Source organism: Athene cunicularia, assembly GCF_003259725.1.
Source record: "Athene cunicularia isolate RWA chromosome 3 unlocalized genomic scaffold, athCun1 chr3_part1, whole genome shotgun sequence".
NCBI lineage: Eukaryota > Metazoa > Chordata > Aves > Strigiformes > Strigidae > Athene > Athene cunicularia.
This window is the reverse complement of record NW_020799097.1, coordinates 92,248,916-92,268,509: the sequence shown is the minus strand read 5'-3', so window position 1 is coordinate 92,268,509 and position 19,594 is coordinate 92,248,916. Positions and strand designations below refer to the sequence as shown.

The window sequence follows — 19,594 nt, the reverse complement described above, 5'->3', positions numbered from 1 at the left end:
ATGAAGTGTAAAGTGAATTGGAGGAGTCAACCTGTTGATATTGTAAGACATCAGAAGCTTCAGATCCACAAGGAAAGTCCAGGAGTTGGGGCATGGTGGGGGGAAGGGCAGGGGTTCAGGGAGGACCTTCTTTAACTTGAGATTTATTACTTTGTCCTAGACAGAATAAACGTTAGTGTTTTCCTAATATCCAGAGTGTGGAATCACATTTTCCTGGAGCCGAATAAGGGGGAAAAATACTGATAGCTATATTTTACTTAAGGTAAATGTTAGAACTGACATTAAGGATAAATTTTGGATGAGATCTCACTATTTAGGAAAAATTATAAAAATTTTGCTAAAGATTGAACCTCACCTGAATGCTATGAAAAATATCTTGATTAATAATAAAGAATACAAAAATATAAGCAAATGATAGGTCTATCAGCAAGATCAGAATTAAGTTTAAGTCCCAAAAAATTGACTTTCTAATTGGCAGAACAGAACCATAAATCCTTTTAGACATTTGGGAATGTGAAGATAGAGGAAGTTAGATAAATCGTGTCTTGCATTCCTGGATATCCATTAATTATTAGTAATCTAACTAACTAATACCTTGGTTGAGTCATTCCTTTATTAAATAGTTGGTGCAGTAAGTCAGAGACTGCTCAGATATCGCTAATGACCTTATTAGCATATATTTATATTTAATAAATTAGAAATTGTAATGGAATAGAGGCATAAAAATAAGTCATACATGTTAGCAGTTGTTTATTTCCCCATCCTAACCTCTTCTATATAAGAATCATGTGGTATTTCTATTTCCAAAATCTGTTACTGGATTTGACCTTTATTGTGGACTGTTGCTAAATTTTAAAAATAAAGTTTTCCTGAATTTCTAAGAGTTAATATATGCCTGCTTCTTTTGTGCTTCTGAAGGCAGTATTAACCACTGGAAAAGGCATCTCTTTTTTGTTTTTTATATAACTAGACTTGCCTCAGGAATATCCTGCTTGTGTGGTGCAGATTCAGGTACAACATCTTACAATGTTCGGTTTAGTATGTGTGAGGTCTGCCTGAGGAGTATAAATAATACAGAATCATCTAGGTTGGAAAGGACCTTGAAGATCATCTAGTCAATACCAGCAGCTTCTGAAGAAATCTGATCAAGAGATTTGTCATAGCTGTACAATTACACTCAAATATTAAAAAGTCAGTAGAAACATCAGTATATAAACTGCAGTTTGCACATTCCATATATTTGATTTTCAGTACTTGTATCAACAGAATTATACTTACATACTGCTGCCAAAAGTTCTTCCAGACTATCAGAAAATAATGAATTAGTTTAAATATTAAGAATAGATATGGTCAATGAATGAGGTTACTGAACAAGAAAACTGTAGGTCTTTCCATAAAATATGAATATTCTGAATGTCTGCTGAACAAATTTTAGTTACAACCAACCAAAATATAGAGGCAGAAACAGAAGGTGTGGGTGAAGAAAACTATTTCATGAAATTAACAAATCTTTTAAATTAAATTTTAGATGAAAGGTTACCTTATTGGAACAAGATCATTCCAGTGGCTTTGTGAGATTTAGCAATGTGACCAGAAATCAAATCCCACCATTTGCAAGCTCATTTCCATAGTTTTTGTTAACGCTACCCAGTGCTATATAAAAGCTCATCATACAGTCATGTTCCTCATGAATCATCACCTTGGAACAAACACTTCTGTGAAAAGTGAGTGTCTTAACATACCAGCAGATCAATGTCTCCCAATTAATGTGTCCACTCTAAAGCAGTGGGAAAGATGATGCCTTCCCTCATCTCACCTGCTTGAACTTACCTCTGAAAATCAGAGGAAATAGGTAGGAAAATCCTCTTGGGTGACAGTTCCACTAAGTGAGGAAAGAATAATACAGACTATGGATGCACACTCTAAGCTAATTCTGAACATGTTCTTCTTCACATTCTCAAGCACAGATCTTTGTGAGTTAGGCCCTTGCTTTCACAAAAACCAGTTAAATGTCATATTTCAAGTATTTGCCTTTTTTTCATCATCTGTTAAGTACTTGTGTTTTTCTGACATGGTATGCTTGTCTTTGTCAATTCAGGCACCACAATACTGTCTCACAATTTGAAGAGCAGTATCTTGAATGGTAAATGAGCACAAAAAGGTTGAGGAACATGAGAAAAAAAGTTAGAGTTAATTTAGGAATTTGAATGCTTGTTACAATATCCTGGATGTATAAAGCATTCCTGGAAGTGAAAGGTCTTGACTTTGAGGTCTTGAATTCCTATATGTTATGTCAGCTGGGAGGATTGATTTGTGGTGATTCAGGTAGTTAACTACACCTTGTTACATGTTTGAAGAACTGGCTGTAAACAAATCAAGTGTAAGAATACTAACCCACATAGGACTGGGACAGAGAAATAATTTGTGAATATCCTCAAGCACGCAGGGACAAAAAAGGAGCTTTCTGAATAGATAGTAGATTGCTGCTATCACAACACATAGATTATTTCCATAAACTAATGGGAAAACTTTATGGAAATTAATATTCATTGTAACCTGGAAGTAATGAACTAATGCATGGTGTTGAGGAAACAGAATGGAACAAACCCCTAAGCAGGCTCAGAGAAGATGAACTGGCCCAGACTGTTTAAAGGAATATTCCATACCATATGATGTCATGTTCAGCACCAAGGACTTGGGGAAATGAGAAGGAGGGGAGATATTTGTGCTTATTGCATCTGTCTTCCCAAGTAATCGTTATGCATGCTGAAGCCCTTCTTTTCAGGAAGTGGCTAAACATTTGCCTGCCAGTGGGAAGCAGTAAGTAAATTTCTTCACTTGCTTTAATAAGTGAAGAAAAGCTGCACACGCAAGCAAACTGTCTTCATCTCAGCCCATGTTTTTTCAGCTTCTGCTTTTCCAATTCTTTCCCCCATCCTGCTGGGGCAGGGGGGAGTGAGCAAGCAACTGGGTAGGTACCTGCTGGTCAAGTTCAACCTGTACTGTCAGGTTCAACAAGTACAGTCGTCTTTTGATTACTTAGAGCAAAATCTCTCAGCAGTTGCACAGTCAGATATTTTTTTTTCTTCTGTGCAGATGTAGTTCCATGGTACAACTTTAAAAATTTCTCTGTGTTTTAGTCTAACACTTTAGCTATATTTGGATCAAATTAAGTCTACAGAGGAGAGAAAGAAGAAACCTTTTATTTAATTGCATTTGGAGATCTTCCTTTTTTGTTTTTCTGCTCATAATATTGTGTCTATGTATTGTTATTTCCTATATGCCATAGCCTTTCTGCAAGAGGATATCCTGGGATGGTCACCTCCAACAGAAAGCTGTAGGATTCTAAAAAAATTCAAAGCCTTCTGCTATCTCATCAGATGCCCCAGGACTTGATAAAGGAGTAGCTGCCCTTTGCCACAGCAGATGCATTTGATCACTCAAACCGCAAAAGGAAGAATATAGTCCAGTCATGTGATGTAAATGAAAAACTGTCTTGCCAAATAAAGGTATATGAAGGAAGAACAAATTTTATGCAGATTATTGAAGAGATAGTGTAGAGTGCATATCTTGTTTACATGCATAGAATTAGTTTATTACTAATTATGTCTGGAAAATGTATGGATGTTCATCAGGTTTATCACAGAATTATGCTGTGATAGCCACTCCAAGGATTCCAGCCTATATTTTAGAGCTAAAATGAGATGCAGGAAAATAATTGTACTTCTAGATAATCTGGTTCTCTATTTTAATTAGAAAAACATCCATGCTAAGTCGTTGGCATTGTTCTACTTCTGTAGCTATGTTACCACACACTAAACTGGACAGAGAATGTAATGGTCTGTCAGATATTCCAGACACAAACATTCCTGGTGTAGTTCTGTTTAATCTATGTAGTTTAACATAAACAAGTGAACCCTGAGGAACCCCAAGCAAAAAATATGGACCAAATATACTTTTCTGTCTTAAATATAAAGTTTCCTGCAGAGTCAAAGAAAATAATGTAGGTATCATGGAGAATCCAGGAATATTTTAAAACTTGTATTTATGAGAACTTAAATTTTGTTATGTTCTGTATTGCCTTCTGTTGTCATTGTATGTCACTGAAACACAAGCTAGAGCTGTATATGAGAATGTGAAAAAGCCAAGTTTTTATTTTTTTAAGGTTTAACAACAATTTAATTAACATTAGTTGTATCAAAGCAAATAGTCCTTTTAAAAGTAATACAATAGAAACATCCAAGACTACAATCAGTGAACTTATTCTGAAGACTTACTTTAAAACTATCACCAAATAGCCAAGACAAACTGAATTTTCTCAAAGCAGAGACAAAAATTCATTAAACCAAGACTGAAATGAAAGTTCTAGTATAATGACCAATGGCCACCAAATAAAAACAGTAGAAGAATTACACGTGTAGTTGGTTACATGCGCCATATATTCTATTTCTGTTATGGTATGGAAAACAGTTTACTTGATGTCACACAAGAGAGCTGTTCCTCTCAATATCCAATGGTCTGGAGACACTACTGTCCTTAAATAGATCACTGTAATATAGTTCAGATCTGTCCTTTTGGGCTTCTTATAAAGAGGACAAACATAGAGCTTGGGATCCTTCTGAGTGGTTGTATTAACAGCAAACATATGCACCACAGGCAGCTGGACAAAAAGAATCTTTGGTGTAGATTCAATGAGTTTGCTATTTCGCTTGTCCCAGCCTGCACCTTCCAAATATAGCCCATAGATATATACTCCTTCCTGTGTGGAGAGTAAGCAGATACATCACACAGAATAAAGCATCTGTCTTGTAAAATGAGTAATTGGCTTAAAACGTGAAAAGGCATATATGTTTTATAGTAAAAAAATCTGACATTGAATCTTTTCAAACTAATTTTAAACTATAATATCATCCTTTTTCAGAAGATAATGCTACTGACATGGATGGCAATAAAAGTTGCTTAATAAAAGTCATACACTAGAAAATTTGATCTAAATTTTACTATAAATTCCAAAAATTAAGTGGTACAATGACATAGTTCTTGTAATAAAATATTCTTGTAAATGCAAAATAAAAAAATTAAAATCTTCATACTTATTTATCTTCTATGCTGAGCAAAAACAGTGAGGTGAAGACAATAGTAACTTTTTCCTCTATCAATCCCAAATGACTGAATGATGCACAATGTAAATTAAATACCATAATTGCTACTGAAACATCTTTGCATGTCATACATACAGAAGGAGGTGATGTGATTTCTTCTTTGTTTTGCTTTAGCACTTCATTATGTATTGTAACTGTATCTAAAGCCCATCCTTTATGTGATCGACTTGCTTCTTGTCTCATTGCTGTCAGGAATCCTTGAGAAATTAAGCCAGAGGTTTAGTATATATCTCACAAGGCAAAAAAAGAAATCTTGCTCGGTTATCTGCATGGTTCTGCACTGAATGTTATAGACGGATATTCAGAACTCTATTGAAAATGAGCACCCTGACTAATGACAGCAAACTTTGCTTTGGGGCCAAAATAGAAACAAATTACAAAAGTGGCATAGAATGCATTACACTAAGAAAAGTATTTTTAAATGGCACATAAAGGTGGGGGTTTTTTTCTACCAAATTATTCAGCTTGCTCGTCATACTGACTTACAAATTATCATTAGGCAATCAACCACAGGACCCATGGTAGAGGTGTGTTTCAAGAAGGAATTTGAAGGCAAAGAAGATATCAATTATGTGAGCTGGTATTTATGTAAAGGCAATTTAGGAAAAATGTAATTTTTAAAAAAAATGAAATAGGTAAAAAATAAATTTCACTGATGGAAAACAAAAAATGTGTGTCTAAATGTGATAATAAAAATAACTATATGAGTGTGGGGAATCTAGACAAGGCAGTGCTTACAAGGGATGAAAAATTTGTTTTGTTAGTGAAGAAAAGGGAGTCCTAGACAGAAATGAAGCAGCAAGTTTGGAGATTTTTTGAGTACTGTTTAGAACAGACTTTACAGAGGCTTGCAGTAAAATCTGTGCTGATAAAGGGCTGAATAGTATAAGCACAAGATGACAACTGGGCAGCAAAGAGGTTTGTATGTGTTATAAGGGAAAAAGCTACAAAAATTAAACACTTGCAGCAAATACCTGGTTGTTTCTGCATAAGTGTCTCAGAAAATGACAATGCAGTCACCAAAGCACCAAGAGCTTCTATTTTTATGCAACTGGATGAAGAACTACTTGGAGTTGTCAGAAAGAGATTGGGATGAAGAAAGAAAAGTTAACAATAGAGAACTGCATACTTAAGAGTGATTACTGTAAAGACTTAAAGATGATATGGCATCAGTTCTTTCTTGATAGGGCATAAAGGAAAAGACTACTAGTGTTTTGTGGGCTGTCAAGTATCTAAAAGGAGGAGAAACCACCAAATGAAATAATGACAGTCCAGGGGGGAAACCATGAAAGTACATAGGGATGCAGTAGAAGACAACATTTCAAAATTTAAGAAGTGGTTTAACATGCTAATTAGGACAAAGAGTTAGAAGCTAAGATATTTGTCACAGCCAAAATATTAATGTGATGTAAATACAATTAATGTAGTACTTGAAATGAGCATGTATTCATTTCTCAAATACTATTTATTCTGATAAAAATCAAACTTATTTAGGCTTCTAAAGTTTGCTAAAAATTAATTATATCTCTATAATATGATACTTGGTTCTACATAAGCTTGTTCATTCCAAGTGCTATGTCTACTGCATGGAATACTGCACCACCATTAACATACATTCTCCTTTAATAATGATAATTTGTAGGAGACAAACACTGACAACACTAAAAAATCACAACAGGTTTAAATACAATTACTGGTGATACTTTATACTACTATAAATAGAGTTTTCCAGTAAATTGATAAAGTACATTCCTCATGTTTTAATATTATAATGTATTTGCCAATGCTGTGATAGTTTTAGAGCTTGATTCACCAGTGCAATCAGTCTAGATTTTCCTGCCATGGCAGCACATGCTAGTCCGATTTCAGATCTGCCTCACAACAGTTAATTTTTAAACTTTACTGTATGTTTGCTTTACTCAGAATTTTCTGGTGAGCGGTGTTATGAATATAGTAACTATACTTACCTCACCCCTAGCCATCGCACAACTTTGGTGCTTAGCAGGCTTCTTCATCTACAAGACTGTTTTTTTTTGGAACACAGAAGTCAAAGCAATCAACAAGTCCAAAATCATCTGTATTTCAGATATTATTAGACTAAATATTTTATTCGGTCAAAAGAATCTGGTCCATTATCTTCTTTTACAACACTGAGTGCTGCTTTTGAATCACCAGAGATTCGTGTGCTTACCAGCTGTGCCAGTTAGGATATAAATGGAATGATGTTTTGACTGGCATCTCAATACCATCTTTTAATGATAATTTGGATGTGCTCCAGGCACCTCAACTGTTTATAAGAGCAACCTAAAAAACCACTTTGATATTAGTACTTTTTACAGTCACAAAAATGCCAGTAAGAATAGAAGCATCACAAAGTGAAGATAACTCATAAAATACTCGAGGATTTCAGAGGTTAATCCTAATGAAAGAAACTACCTCAGAGCTCTTACAGAGGAGAAGTTTCTCACGAGAATTTTGTATGGGCAGTTGTGTAGGTCAGATGAGATTCTTCTATGAACATGCATCTAATAAGGTAACAGGGTTTGTTACTCATGGAAATGGTTACAATTTGGTTTTCTTCCTCTTTCTTATAAATGATAAATATATAAAGCTCTAACAGATAGTGATAGATAATGTTTACTAGTACTTCACGGTATATCTTTGATGAATCTGAACAAACTCTTCATTAAATAACCTGTGAAATGGAAGTGCTGTGAAAACTACAGTTTAATGATTCTCTGTGAAAGATAGATAAATGCTATAAATGCTGGTATGGTTGCATGTTCATAGAATCACAGAACAGCCCAAGTTGGAAGACACCTCAAAAGATCACCTGGTCCAGCCTTTGTGGGAAAGGGAGCCTAGATGAGATTATCTAACACCCTGTTCAGTTGTGTCTTGAAAACCTCCAGCAACATGGACCCTACCATGTCCTTGGGGAGGTTGTTCCAGTGAATCATTGCTCTTACTGCAAAAAAAGTTTTTCTGTTGCTACTGTACAGCATATAAATAACATCTTACACTAGATTAAAGCTCTTCCATAATTGCAATTTACAGTTTGGAATGAGTTAAACAGTTTGAAACCACAGGAAAAAAAATCTTTTCTTTAAAAGCTCTATCATTATCATTAAGTATATTTTCTTTAGAAGCTGTATCATATGCTACAATATGTCAACAAGATAAAACATTTTATTTCTTAACTACATGTTTTCCTTCTTATAATATAAAACCAGTGTTTAATAAAAACTATGTTTACAGGTCAGACTAAAAGATCATCTGTACAAGCATCCTGTCTGACACGAGACAAAGGTGGATGCTTTAGTGAAATAATATTACAACACACAGAATGACACATAAATCCTTTCCCTTCTATGTTCTTCCACGTTCTGGCAATCTGGAGCTTAGGGACCTCCTAACTCAAAGGTTAAATTTGGACAGTGATGGTTATTGCTACCGTTGGACCTGTTTCCCATGGTTTTATCTAATCTCTTTTTTTGAACCCATTTATTATCTTGGCTTCTATGACATACTCTGATAGCGATGAAAACATCTTTTCTAGGTGTTATATTATATTAAATTAGATATGTAGTAAAAACATTAAATTATGATTAAATACATTATTACTCAAGTCCTTTCAGTACCCTTACCTTGTGGATTAAAGAACCCGGTCATCCAAAACACATTTGGTCTTCCTTCATATATCCAAGCAGAGAATTGAGTATTTCTTTCCAAAAGTTCAGTAAACCAGAAGCCAAGTGTTGAAGAATCCCAAGATACTCTTTTCCATACTTGAGGAATTCGAGCATTATACATATTATCAAGTGCATCTCTCAAATTCTGAAGGAATGAAATTATAATATATGAATTAAAACAATCAAAGTATTAGTTTAAAATACAGTATTCCATACATAGTAAATATGCTTTACTTGCCTCACTCATAATAATAGTTCCTTCTATGGCTAATTTAAGATCATTCAAAGTGTTGCGGAGTATTGTGATCACCTTTTGCATTCGGTCAATTTCTTGCCGAAGAAAAATATTCATAGAGTTAAGTTGTCCCATTTTAATTAAACGAGCTCTTACCTAAAATATAGGAGCACAGAAGAAAGAACTCAGTTAAATCCGAGTTGTTGCAATACTGCTGTCATACACAACATCTTAACTTTCTTGTGTTCAGAAAAGTAAATAGTAGACTTTTACTTCACATTATTCAACTAACATTTATCCTCTTAAAACTGATGGTTTTATTTTTTGTCTGGTGCTACCCAAATACTCAGATTTTTCTAGAATAGGACTTCACCCAAGGCCCAGGAGACTGTTATCAAAAAGCCAAGACTGATTTTTTCTGTGATTTCACATGCAGCTTTGGAAGTCCAAGAATAGTCTCCATGACATATCTCCATGATCAACTGTTAGATGTTTTTACTAAAAAAGCCTGATATTGATTCATGCTGATAGCAATAAAGATGTTGGTTTGTTGCTTGAATCTGCTGCATGGTATTTCTTTACAGTTCAGGGTTTCTTTTTTGGAATGTGAATATGTGAATACTCAACAGAGAGAACAGTAAGAAAACAACTAAGATTAGCTTGCCTCATGAGGTATGTAATCTGGAGGAAGTTTCTCTAGCATGTCTTCGGCTAAACGATAAACAATTGCTTCACGAGTTTCTCCAGATCCTGCACCACTTTCTTTAGGCTGAATGTTGGTAATAGTATCTAGAACATCAGCTGCTGTATTACTTTGGTATCTGAGATGATAAGAAAAATGTTATAAATTACATAGAATTTTTTAATAGTTAAATGATACTTTGTAGAACACACAACCTGAAAGTTGAGGAAAAAAACATACTGCATCATCAGATTAAACCAAAAGAAATAGTTTTCTTTTGCATCCAGCAACCATCTGAACACACTGAACACACTGATCATGAACAACATTTGGTTTTCCATGGTTATAAGGAATATAACTTCCCTCTACACACCCTGTTACACACTTGTTTTTCTAATTCAGGGCTAAGATGGAGTTCTGCAAGCTGAGAATGTGAGGTGGCAGGCAAACCTCTCATATGATTTCTAGGGATTCTGAGGAAAGAGAAGAAAGTGGCATATGCCTGATAAGGACTTCTAAACAGGTATTTGCTGGGAGGAAGCAATAAAAGTTTTGTAACAAGCAAGAATATTTCCCTCATTTAGTTTGTTCTTAAAAGTGGAATGCACCATTCTGCAAGCTGCCCCTTTATTAACTGGTAAATTCAGTCTGAGTTATTTCAGGATTAATGATAAAAGTTGCTAGATTTATAATGTTGGAAATTAAAACCTTCTATTCATAGGACAGCATGGGCAGACCTAATGTAGATTTATATACTGAGTCAGTACAGAAAAGTGAATTAAATTCATGTGGTATTTGATAGTAGAAGATAGTAGGCAACGTCAGTCTTTCGACACAACCACGATTATAGGAGTACTTTTGTTACAATGCTATCTAGTGGCATAGAGCTATGAGAAGCAATGGAAAAGAAAACGTAACAGTGTATGTGTTGGTACTGCAGTGCTGGCACTGCCTACTTTTACCTTATGGAATCAGCTACACAAGGAACATACAGGAGGAATCTGATACAGAACATAAATTTATATTGACTCAAAGCATAATTTTGTGTGTCAGTTTTACTTTTTAACCTTCATAAGACACGCATCTCATTCTATTAATTTGCCATACATAATTATATGACATGAAACCAAGTATTGTGCCATAGGATAGAACACGTGAACTCCTAAACCGTCTAAGCTTTGAAGATAGTATTGTGAGACTACAGAAGCTAGATACTGCAGCATTTCAATATAAACTGATTGTGAGTGGAATTACAAAGACTATAAATCCGAAAAAATAGAAAAAATCATACTGGCAGTTTGCTTCTCGGAGGATATAATTTTTGCTTATGAATGTAGGAATGGTGGGACTTTCATGGTTTTTAATAGCCTTTGACTTTAGACTCAAAACTCTCAAGTTTTTTTCCATTTATGGCCAATTTGAAGATTTATTCAAAACCACATATGAGCAGAAGACTTGGATAAAATCGAATTCCTCTTGGACTCATGGCTTTATTCCTAATTCGGATGACATACTTATGGTTATAACCCTTACTCTGGGTCTTGCTGGTCTGACGACTAGTGATAAGAGAGATGTGAACCTTCATCTTCACACTGCAAGTACTGTTCTTCCAATACTGCTGTCAGACTATTCTATATGGAATGAATCAATTGAACTATAAAATATTACAGGATTATAAAAATGGTCTTTCCCCAAATCTAAACAAAAATAGGAACAATTTTAAAAAGAAGGCAATATACAAACTTTGGGGAAAAGCCCAAAACAGTTATTTAAAAAATAACCTCAAATGAGCAGAATCAAAGGTAAGTAATATTCCCTTCTTCCATGACCCAAGCTAGAAATCTTCTGGAGAGGAGAACTTATCTGAACCTTGTATAAAGAAGCAAACATGAAATATGAACAGCAATAGCAGTTTGAACAAGAAGACTTATTGTTAAGAAAAATACAAAAGACGAAAAGATGCATCTCAATGTGTACATAATTAAAAATAATATGCAGTGTGGAAGTGAGGAGAGAAAATATAAGAAAGAACTTTAATTCACATAACAGTGGAACATAGTGAATATAAAAAAAACTCTGACAAATTTTTTTGCAGGCTTTGGAAAACCTGACTTTACATTGTAAATAAAATGTTGAAGTATAGATGCAAACAATAATGAAAGAAAGATTGGACAGATTTGTAGAGGAAGTTCCATGTTCCTGGGAGGGAAATGAGATATACAAAATGGGGTGTCCCTGATCACAATTAGACATCTAAGTGTAGATGTCTACATAACAGCTGTTTGTCTAGATTGCTCTTATAGATAATGCATAGAAGCATGATTCAGCTCATGTATTTTAGATGTCTGCTTTGTACTGTACTTTTCAAGGCTCTATTTTTCTCTATTACAGTAAATGAAGTCTTGGGTAACCATAAAGGAAGCTAAAGCAACATTAAGTAAATCTCATTTACAGTGTCAGTGCTGTCTAAAAGTAAGTATGTAAGATAAAGTACTTCATACCTGTTTATATTATTTTTCACTGAAGCAGTATTGCAAAACAAATTGTGTCATAAGAAGAAAAAAAGAAGGAATTTTCCCTGGATTTTGATTTGCTCCGAAAAGTATTATTAAGAATATTTTCTTACAGAGATTGGATTCAACAGTTTATTGTAGTTTGATAGTTGGAGTCTGTGCCACCAGGAATTTTCTGTACTCAAAGTTAAAACTAAGAACAAATGCAGTTTGACAGAAACATTATCTCAGCTTTGTGTAGAAAACAGCAATATCTATTGCAATGTGGTATTCAAAACCTTACATTCAACAAGGGACAACAGGAGATTCTTTAGTTGGTTAAAACCAGCTTGCAATAGCTTTAAAAAATTCAGTTGAATTTAAGGCTTCGGTATGGAACCAATTGGAGAAGGGTTTTGGCAGAAGATTGTCAGAATCTTCCTTGCCTGCTCAGGTAGCTGTTAACTATGTTGCCTTTGCAGAGCCTATGATTCATATAGCAAGATAAATCAGTCGTAACGTCTTCAGGTGTTAATCCAAAGTGGATGAAAGCACTGACATTCAGTGAAGTTTTACAGTTGGAACTAATGTATCGAGCTTTTGGCTGAACTGGAAAACTGTCCCACTAAACCAGTGAGAGATAAGGTCTTTCTTGTCCCCAGTAATAGTAACATGGAGAGGTCCTGGCTGTCTCAGGGTTCCAATTCTAGCAGTTAGCCTTCTGCATACTCTGAGATGATTTGATAGGATATATTTTCAGGAGAATTTTAATGCAACTTTTTATATTGTATGGGATGCTAATCCATTTGGTTCATGTGTCAAAGATTAAATTCAGACAGACAATACATGTGCACAGTTGCCTTTAACAGACTGTGGTAAGACATGAAAAAAAGCATGAAGCTGATGAACATTTTCTCCAAACTCTAAAGAAATACCCAGAAAAAAATTACTAAAGTAGCAGGAATATGCTGATGTACCAAGTGGAAGAAAAACTCAGTACTAGAGAGAAATGAAAGAGTTGTTTCTACTCACTAAGACTCTCCCAACACTGTTAGTTTCAAGTTTTCTCCTATAAATTAGCCCTCCTGCCAACCTAGTTTTGGGTCTAAAGCATTTCTCTCTTTAGGACTTTGATTAGTTCTCTGTCAAATCTTGGCTCTTGGTTCTGGCAGTATCAGGTTCTTGCAATTATGAGAGAATGACTTGAAACAATCTACTCTTAGATTCTTTTATTCAGAAGTATATATTTACAAAGGTAGGTACAAGCCAGAGTTGACAATAAAACTGTATTGTTCTCACCACATGCTTAGAATATTGGGCTTTTGATACTGCATCAGCCTCTCAAATTGAGACTGAAAAATTTTGTGAAATTATTGTTTTGTCCAAAAATATTAGAAGATATTAGGTTTCCAGATCATCTGGGCATTTGAATAACATTTGTTTTGTTTAAAAATACAAAAAGCTATGTTAAGAAACAATTAATATGAACATAATGGAAATGCAATAATTCATGGCAGAATTATTAAGAACTTCAGAGAAAAAATATGAAGATGATTCATATCCTTTCACAGGGCATATAACATTAGAAGGAAATAAAAGCCAAGCTGTGACACACATTATTTGGAATGAAAAAGTGAATTAAGTCAAAGATAAAATTTTAAATGAAGTTAGCTGGTGAGGTTGAAAAGCTTTTAAATAATGGAAATGGCAGAACGGATGGCAACAAAAGATTGTAGTTACATCCAAAGGCGTGCTTGTAAACCAAATGACAATCCAGAGAATCATTTAATGAGTGTGCACAGCGAAATAATATACTACTTGAAACAGAAGGGAAACATTAGAAACTTTCTCTAGTTGAACTGTATAGAACCTTGCATCATATAAAAGTTTTATAATGCTTTCAAATTAAAAAAAAAATCTAAACCCATGAGGAGCAGGTAATTAGAATTCTAAATACTTTAAAGGAACATGTAAAATGTAGCTGAAGATACTGAATTCATAACCACGTACATACACATCAAGTGTTCCACTTCAACAGTGAAATTCACATGAATCCTAGGTTTCCTATGAAAAATATATTTTCCTTACACATTTCATAGGGATTTCTTTCCTATACTAAAAAAAGGCTCTCTGTTTTTAATATGTTGAGACCTACTTACGTAATATCGGCATTAGGATGGAGACCAAAGACCTTTGGGCTGTCCATGGCAGGGAGTGACTGGATGTATTCAAAATACTGTTCTAGGGTTTTGCACACTGGAATTTTATATCCAGAGTAAAAACAGAAAGTGTTCTCAAACATCTTTTCATTAAACCATACCTGTGAAAAATCCAGAGGAAACCAACACAGTTACTTTGTTACTTAGAGGGGTTTTTATCTTGTATTTATTCTTAGAGAATTAGGGTTCTTGTTTTAGCTACTACATCTAATTTTACTTGAATACATGAGTAAATAATTAAGGGTGATGTCTTCTGAGTCCCAGCTAAGTCTTTTGAATAGTTTCTGTTCCTTATTAAAGAGAAACCAAGGGGAAGAACCTCACTACCAAAGAATGATATTTTGAAGAATTCATTTTACTCTGAAGAGTCTTATAAACTGGTGAAGAAGTGCATAGTCAGCAGAAGGGTCTTCTGATTTCTGTATTGCAGCTGCCAATAAAAATGACAAAAAATGTATTTTCAAGGTCTCTTACCCTTGTAAAGCAATTAAGAAGACGCTTATCAAAGTCATCTGTGACTCGGCCTCCATATTGTACTTCTCCAATCATATAGCGTACTGTGTTCCAAGATATCCCCTGGAAGCAAGTAAAGTAAATGAAAGTCTGTAGTTATAACATGTAAGAAAGTGGTATCCAACCTGTAATTTCAACATAATCTGAAGCTCATAAGGTTCTGAAATGTAAGCTGAAAAGATCATTGTTGGAAAAAAAAAAATAATTTCTAATGTATTTTCTGAGCTTAGTTCTATAACTTTATAGTTGAGTTGGGCCTGGTCCTGTTATTAGAAATATATCACACTATTTCTTGTGTGACCTGAAATCACTCTCAGCTGCTATTGCCTCTCCTCTTTCTTTTTTTTGCCCCCTTCCCCCAGTTTCTCATCTTTCTTTACTGGCGAAGTGCTGCTTTGCAAGGAATGGCTAGTCTATTACATTATTCCCTGATAAATAGTAGAAGACCAAATGTCAGCCGTAGAAGGGCTTGATTGGCTCTACAAACTCTGTAAAATATTTTAGATCCCTTTTCAAAACAAATGTTATATAGACCTGTAAATATTTTAGATATGGTACTGAAAAAAACCAAGATCAAATTCTTAAAGAACTTAATTATTACATATTTTTACATTGCTGATAGCACACAAAATATTTCAGCTTAACTGTCTTAAAGAGAATCTGAAACTTTGATCATTAGAAGCTGCACTGAAAGAGAAGCAATGAATAAACTATTATAAACAGTAACATGAAGAAAAAACAGAGATGTTGTACAAGGCAATTAAATATACTCTATGCAAATTTTAGTATTCACCTTCTTGATGTCGCATTCATCTAGGTGATTTTGTATAAATTGAACACTGGCTGTAAAGTCTGAGGAGTTAAATTCATAGGGAATATTCCAACCCAAAGGCCCAAACTTGCGTCGTTCCTTAGGAATACAATTAAAACTGAGTATGTATATGAAACAACATACAATTTTTTTTCATTATGAATGTTCAATAATAACAATAAAAGTGGAGTAAAGAACTGAACTGAAGAAGAAAGCTAGCCTGGGAAACTACTATTTGCCTCATACAAATCAGTAATAAACAAAGTTTAGTAATAAACAAAGTTACACCACAAGGGATAAATATTGATAGGAAAAGTAACAGAATAATTTATTGCTACCTTTACTAATCAATGTATCAGCCACAGACTTGAAATGTCTCATGTCTGTGTGGATGATCAGATTTTTATATTAATCAATTTAAAGAATTACCAAATATCTGCATTTTCATCACACTCAACAGTTCTACAGTTTTTAATTTTTTTATATATACTGTCTACTATTGATAGTTTCGTTTTTTCAAGATCCTGTATTAATACTCAGTTATCCAAAGACTTCTAGGTTGCCGCTTTTGTCTTACTGTAACTGTATTTTAATATAAATTTTTTCAAAATTCACAACTTTATTATATGTCTGCCACCACTACATTACTCAAATTTATCATTGCATACATATTTGAAAATAAAATAATGTAGTAACAGAAAAAGAGCTGACTATAAGAGAATATAATCCGCAGCCCAAACATTTTAAAAATCCAACACTATCAGATTTCTCACAACTTTGTTTTAGTCACGTCAGTTATATCGCTCAATGATTTTTTTCAGAATGTAGAACAAATTAATCCAAAAAGTTAAGAATTAAATTGCTGAATAGTGCAGACATTTATTAAATGAATAAACAGTGTAATACTGACATTCTAAAATTGACTAAGTGAAAATATATTCATTAGAGGTAAATTACCAGGTCAACAATGACTGACAATCTTTGACATCTGGTTAAGTAACATTTAAAAAGAATTGAAAAAAACTTTTATATTTTTTCAAAAACAAGTATTTTTTATAAGCAGATGAGACAGTGTATTAACCAATAATACATTGCAGAAAAGTATAATGATATTCTGCCAAATTCTCTGAATTACTTCTTAAGGTATATTTATTAGAGCAATCTTGTCACCAAAGGATATTAGGAATTGCTCAGTTTAAGAGCAGGGCAGTGTATATATTGCTTGCTGATTGGCAAACCATAAATAAATTTTCTGAGCAGACAAATAGCTATAAGAGTTTTTAGAAGTACTGATGGTTGAATAAGATTAGATCTTCTGGTTCCACAAGAAGAGTATAATCCCGAGGCAGTGCACAGAACAACTTTCTCACTGTTTATAAAAAGGTAGAAAGAAGAAAATAATGCAGAATACCATATCTTAATAGGGACCTCCAGCAAACTGTCCTTCTTTCACCATCTTTGCTACACTGAAAATCTGAGCAGCTCAATAGATCCTAAGGTTAAATAGTGTTTTATAAATATTTTGATGTCCTTGATGAAAAGAAGGTGTATTCAGAGAGCTCAAGATGCTGGTATTTATTGTAATCTCAAAACTGATATATCTTTAAAGTACAAAGCGTAGATACTGTGCTCACATTGGAATTAATGTAGAAAACACATTGGCACAAATAAGATGAAAACAAGACACTAAGTGATGGAATTTCATTTCATTTTAGTCATCTAGAAAGCAAAAAGCTATTCTAGGCATCTAGATTGCCCTTAAAATCAATGGATAGAAAGAGTGATATGGCTCTCGAAAATTATTCACTCTTACAGAGATCTAGCTAAAACACATAGTCGGATTTTCTTTTTTGGGGTGCTTACCTATTGACTACAGAGGGAGCTCTTTCCATTATACCAAATGACTAACTTATGAACAACTAAAGTTAGATGAAAAAAACCCCTCATTCTAGATGCTCATAGTATGAAAATGATTAAATTTATAAAACAATTATGAGAATAAGGAACGTTGAAATACAAATTATAGAAAGTAAAGCTTCAGCCCTGCAACATAGTGCTACAACAAATATCAGAACGTGTATTTTCAGGAAGCTCTGTTAAAGTGACTCCATATATTATAACATTATTTGCAAACCTTATAAAAAATACCTGAACGGTAGAATGTAGGAAAGCTACAGTGTAAAGCAAAGGTTTCCACATAGGCACATTGCTAACATCTAACAGATCCTGATTAATTGCAGAAAATGTTCTTTTCAATCCGGCACGTATACCTTGGGGAGGTTCATTCGTGAACTTTATAGCAATCTGTCATGTGAAAAAGGTAAGGAAATTGGATTTGTTTACTGAAACAAAACCAGCAATATACAAAAATGTCACAACTGTTAGTTATAAATAAAATTTAAATAACTGAAGCATTGTAAATAGAAAGTTGATATGTAATTTTACTATAAACTGCATAAAAGGAGTATATACTAGATAAGGCCTCAAAATATTCTGAACACAGACCTTCAGATTATGTTGGTCAGAACCATCACTGACACTTGTCCATGGATCTAAGAATTTTTAGCAACAACCTAGAAGCATTTGCCATGCTTTTCAGAAGTTATCATATGGTTTTCTCTCCCTAATTGAATGACTGAATGATGGAAGAGAACTATCCAGAGGAGATGATAAGAACTCTGATGCATTTCTGGTCCCAGAACTTCACAGTAAATACAAAGAAATCTCACCTCTTCTCAGATCAGATCTTTGTGTTCACAGTGGCTACTCTGGACTCTGTGGCTATGTCTGCAGCAGTAAATTAGATTCACCTGAGAAAGTTCCTGGGCACTCTGGTCAGCAGGCATGGAATCCACCTTTGTGGTAGTAAACTGCCACAGCTCCTTAATATATAGGCCCTTAGTTTCATGCACACTGCCTAATGGGAATAGCTGCTACAAAATTTTAATCATCAAACCATACCTGCATGTTATTTGGAAGAGTGCTAGTTAGCACAGGTTTTCACATCAGAGAACGCTGCAACTACTTATCCCTGTGGACTATTGCATTCTAGTGGTGGGTAATGTTCATGGGGCAATTGAATCTATTAGTTCAGACACAGACTGGCCTTGCCAGAATCTTTATTCCTTGAGACACTTTCAAATGCTGGAGGAACCCAAATAAAAACTAAGTATTTTTCTGCTCCAACAGTAAGTACTTGTCTGTCTGACTTGGGTAACATGGTAGCATACATTGAAAGGATAGTAAATGCCAGGTTGCCCACAGGCTGAATGCAAGCATAGCTCTGACCTGTTTCTACTTTTAAGACACACTTAATTGAAGACACTCATGAATATGTACTTCACCTGGTAGTTTTACTATCTCCATAGTTGTGGTAAAGAACTTCAATTATTTTTAAGGAATGACTTTTCAATTTTAGTCTCACAAACTTACTTCTGGGCTGCAGAGCCCAGTCAAGCTGTGTCAGAGATGAGCTCCAGTCTTCTGCAAGGACCTATCTGCACATGAACACAGTAGGGTGTTGGGAGTGAATGGGAACACTTGCTAATTGGTCTTTCCACATTTCAAATTATACCCTGTTCAGTTTTTGATTAATGTTCTGTGTGTATATATATATATATATATATATATATATATATATATATATATATATGGCAAATTATTCTCTCCTTTCTTCTGAGAAGAAGCTGACCTTTGGTTTGTCAGTTTTTCATTTTCTGGAATCCCTAAATATGTTAAAATTTTAACAGATAACATGACACTATAGACTGAGTAATCACATGTGAAAC

The 19,594-nt window shown here is 34.2% G+C and overlaps 1 protein-coding gene across 1 annotated transcript in view; it reads right to left on the bottom strand.

The window, feature by feature from the left end:
• Nucleotides 1-4,205: 4,205 nt before the first annotated feature.
• Nucleotides 4,206-19,594, bottom strand: part of DNAH8 (dynein axonemal heavy chain 8) — a 145,977-nt gene continuing 130,588 nt past the window's right edge. The window contains exons 84-92 of the mRNA XM_026845011.1: nucleotides 17,955-18,110; nucleotides 15,789-15,905; nucleotides 14,957-15,058; nucleotides 14,423-14,583; nucleotides 9,754-9,910; nucleotides 9,093-9,245; nucleotides 8,810-8,999; nucleotides 5,238-5,359; nucleotides 4,206-4,759 (exon numbers count right to left, since the gene is read on the bottom strand). Of these exons, the coding sequence (XP_026700812.1) occupies nucleotides 4,472-4,759; nucleotides 5,238-5,359; nucleotides 8,810-8,999; nucleotides 9,093-9,245; nucleotides 9,754-9,910; nucleotides 14,423-14,583; nucleotides 14,957-15,058; nucleotides 15,789-15,905; nucleotides 17,955-18,110 (1,446 nt within the window). The 3' untranslated portion in view covers nucleotides 4,206-4,471. The remainder of the gene's footprint in view (nucleotides 4,760-5,237; nucleotides 5,360-8,809; nucleotides 9,000-9,092; nucleotides 9,246-9,753; nucleotides 9,911-14,422; nucleotides 14,584-14,956; nucleotides 15,059-15,788; nucleotides 15,906-17,954; nucleotides 18,111-19,594) is intronic.